This window comes from Zingiber officinale, chromosome 8B (assembly GCF_018446385.1).
Source record: "Zingiber officinale cultivar Zhangliang chromosome 8B, Zo_v1.1, whole genome shotgun sequence".
Lineage (NCBI taxonomy): Eukaryota > Viridiplantae > Streptophyta > Magnoliopsida > Zingiberales > Zingiberaceae > Zingiber > Zingiber officinale.
This window is the reverse complement of record NC_056001.1, coordinates 104,392,991-104,396,003: the sequence shown is the minus strand read 5'-3', so window position 1 is coordinate 104,396,003 and position 3,013 is coordinate 104,392,991. Positions and strand designations below refer to the sequence as shown.

General features: G+C 34.8%; 1 protein-coding gene across 1 annotated transcript; it reads right to left on the bottom strand.

Annotated features, from left to right (window-relative positions):
* Positions 1–519: 519 nt before the first annotated feature.
* LOC122014125 (TPD1 protein homolog 1-like) lies at positions 520–1,075 on the bottom strand. Its single transcript, XM_042570310.1, has 2 exons — positions 1,003–1,075; positions 520–866 (listed from the first exon to the last, which is right to left on the bottom strand). Exons 1-2 carry the CDS (start codon positions 1,073–1,075, stop codon positions 520–522), a joined length of 420 nt encoding a protein of 139 aa, XP_042426244.1.
* Between the last annotated feature and the right edge of the window lie 1,938 nt (positions 1,076–3,013).

Sequence of the window (3,013 nt, the reverse complement as noted above, 5' to 3'; positions counted from 1 at the left end):
TCCAATAGATTTGAGATTCATTTCGTCCAATGCGTTGAATTAAGCTCATCCTTGCGGCTTATCCAATGCGCTTATCAACTTTGGGATACCTCCAATCAACTGAGGCACCTCCATAATCCGAGACATCTCCAATAATATAAGGTGTCCGGCATATGTTAACTAAAAATAATATATCCTTAGCTTGCACACGTAGCATAACTAAGGATAAAATTATGAAAATGTATTATAATTGTGAATTAAATACTGTCTAATCAAAATCAGAATATAGTCTTAGTAGATTTCTAGTTTGCAAAAGAAATTATTGATTAAAAAAAATAATTCTTTAATCAATTATTGAAAAGAGTTGAATTGATATTTCAAAAACATATAGAAATTCATTTTATTGACAACAATAACACGAAATACGTTAAAATACGAAGTTGTGTGGGGCCTGGGGGGTGGTTTCCACTTTTTATTATTGCTACAACGTTAAAATACGAAGTTGCTTTCTGTTTGATCTATAACAAATTTAATCCAATTTTAGGTATCCTGGGGAATGCACGTGACACTGGAGATCCTCATGGGGTAGGGCTCGGAGTGGCCATAGTCGAAGTAGGCTGCAGTGGCCATGGGAAGAGGGGCTCCGTCCCAGAGGAGGCAGTCATTGAAGCTGAGGCGGCGGAGGATAGCTGGAATGACGGGGAAGGACGTGTTGAAATCGCCGCAAGTCAAGTGGATGTTCCCCAACATACAGCCGTTGGGGCGTAAACAGGTGTTTATCACCGACACTTGGTACACTGGAATCCCCCGCAGCCACCCTGTCTGTTTCTGTTGCACTTCCAAGTTCCAAATGCTGCAGTCAGCTTGAACCTGCGGCAGATAAAACACTAGACAAAGAGAAGAACAAATATTAAGCGATCAAATTAGATATAATTTTTATGTTATTATAATTGAAAAGGAAAATAATAATAATAATAATAATAATAAAAGGCAGCAACAGAAATTATATTGGTTTTAGCTGACCAAAGGCGAAGAGGACCAGGAGCATAGCCGCCGGAATTGCCGTCGCGAAAAGCCGACTAGAATCACCTTTCATTTTCTTTAGATTCTTGTTTTGCAAAAGAGATTAGTCCAGAGAAGAAGGAAAAGAGGGAATTTGACTTCAATCCGAGGACGACGCGACCAAGAAAGAACGGGAAACAAAATGGTACGGCGAATGGGAAGGAATAATATGAATCAGATGGCATATATCCATGGAGATTAATATTAGGGAAGAGGTGGTGGCTTTATCGTAATAGTAAATGGAGAAGAATATATATATCTTTAGAATATATATGTAGATTGGAAATAAGTGATATATTACCAATATATCGATCATCAATTTATGTTAACTGATTTGTTTTCCTTTGTACGTAAAAGGAGAAAATTAAAAAGTGACAGCACAATCGTATAATTTTCTTGCCTATTTTACAATCAATTTACCTTTTTCAATAGAGCAATCAAATTTTTAATGTAGCAAATTATTTAAATTTGAATTTTTTGGTCTAAATTGTCTTCATATGCTCTTTAATATATTTTAAAACACTTTTATTTTTGGGTAAAAAGCAAAACGGACATTTTTTAATTGGAATAATCAAAAACACTATTTTTATTTTTTTATTAAAGAATATCTCATCACTCACATTCCAATTTTTTCAATATTAATTAAAAATATATTATAACTACTATACAATTATAGCAATTATGATATCATATACCAATTATAAATTATAATCATTATAATTATGTAATAATACTATTAGAATATTTTTGGTGAAATTGTACCTGGGTCAAGGTTGACCAGTTTAACTAAACTTGAGTAGATTTGAGCTTGAGTTTCGATTTTTGGATAATATATAAGATGAAGTCAAGTAGATCAAAGTAGACTGAATATTTGACAATATATAAGAGAGAAATCAAGTAGGTCATAAAGGACCAGATACTTAACTGGCAAAGTCATAACCCAAGGGTTAGGCGGGAAAATTACTAATTGCAGTTAGAGAAATAAAATTCCAAGTTGATCAACGAGGATTGTACGTTGGCAAGTGAAAGCCCTAACTGAGATTCGGTATGGTGGAAGTCTACCGAGTGACTAGTCCTAATTACGGTTAGAAAAAGGAAAGTCCAAGTCGGTCAAGGAGGACCATAAATTGGCAAAGGAAAGTCTTAACTGTGGTTAGACGAGGGAAGGCCCTAACAGAAGTTAGGTTGGATGGATGTTTACCGAGTGATTAGTCCTAACTGGATGTTAGGCAAAAGAAAAATCCAAGTGGGTCAAGGAAAACTGCACTTGGTGATTGGAAGTCCAACGGAAACTTGGCAAAGACAAAGTCCAAGTGCATCAAGGTTGATCGAACACTTGATGGGAAAGTCTCAACAGATCACAGTTGACTGGATATTAGGCAAGGAGAACCCTAGATTTTGATTAAGCAAATTAGAGAAGAAAAAGACCCAAGTGACATCCAAGGTGAAGGAGAAGCCAAAGGAGGCCTTACCCATCATACGCAAAGGCAATGAGCACATTGTGTGCTTCACATGTAACCAAAAGGGGTATTACCAAAATCAATGTTCAAAGGGAAAGCTTAATAAGGGAGGAAGCTCAAAACAAGACGGAGCTTCCAAGGGCAAAACAAAGGTACCATTAGTTAATGGTACTTCTTCATTTCATGATAACAAGCGTGCTAAAAATAATTTATATCATTTTAATGCTATTTATCATGAAAATAGAAAACATGAAAAATCTAAGGATAATTACAAATCATTTCATGCTAGAACTACCTTTCCTAAAGTTAGAAAGGTAGAAAATAATTTAGACATGTACTCTAAGTATTTTAGATATATGCCTAAAAGGAAAAAATGCTCAAGAAAATCATGAAAAGTCAAAATATGAGGATTTAAGGAAAGAAAATCAAGTCTTAAGGTCAAGACTTGATAAATTAGAGGAGATCCTTAGTAAAAAATGACAAATAAAGTCATAAGGTCAAATAAACAAAAC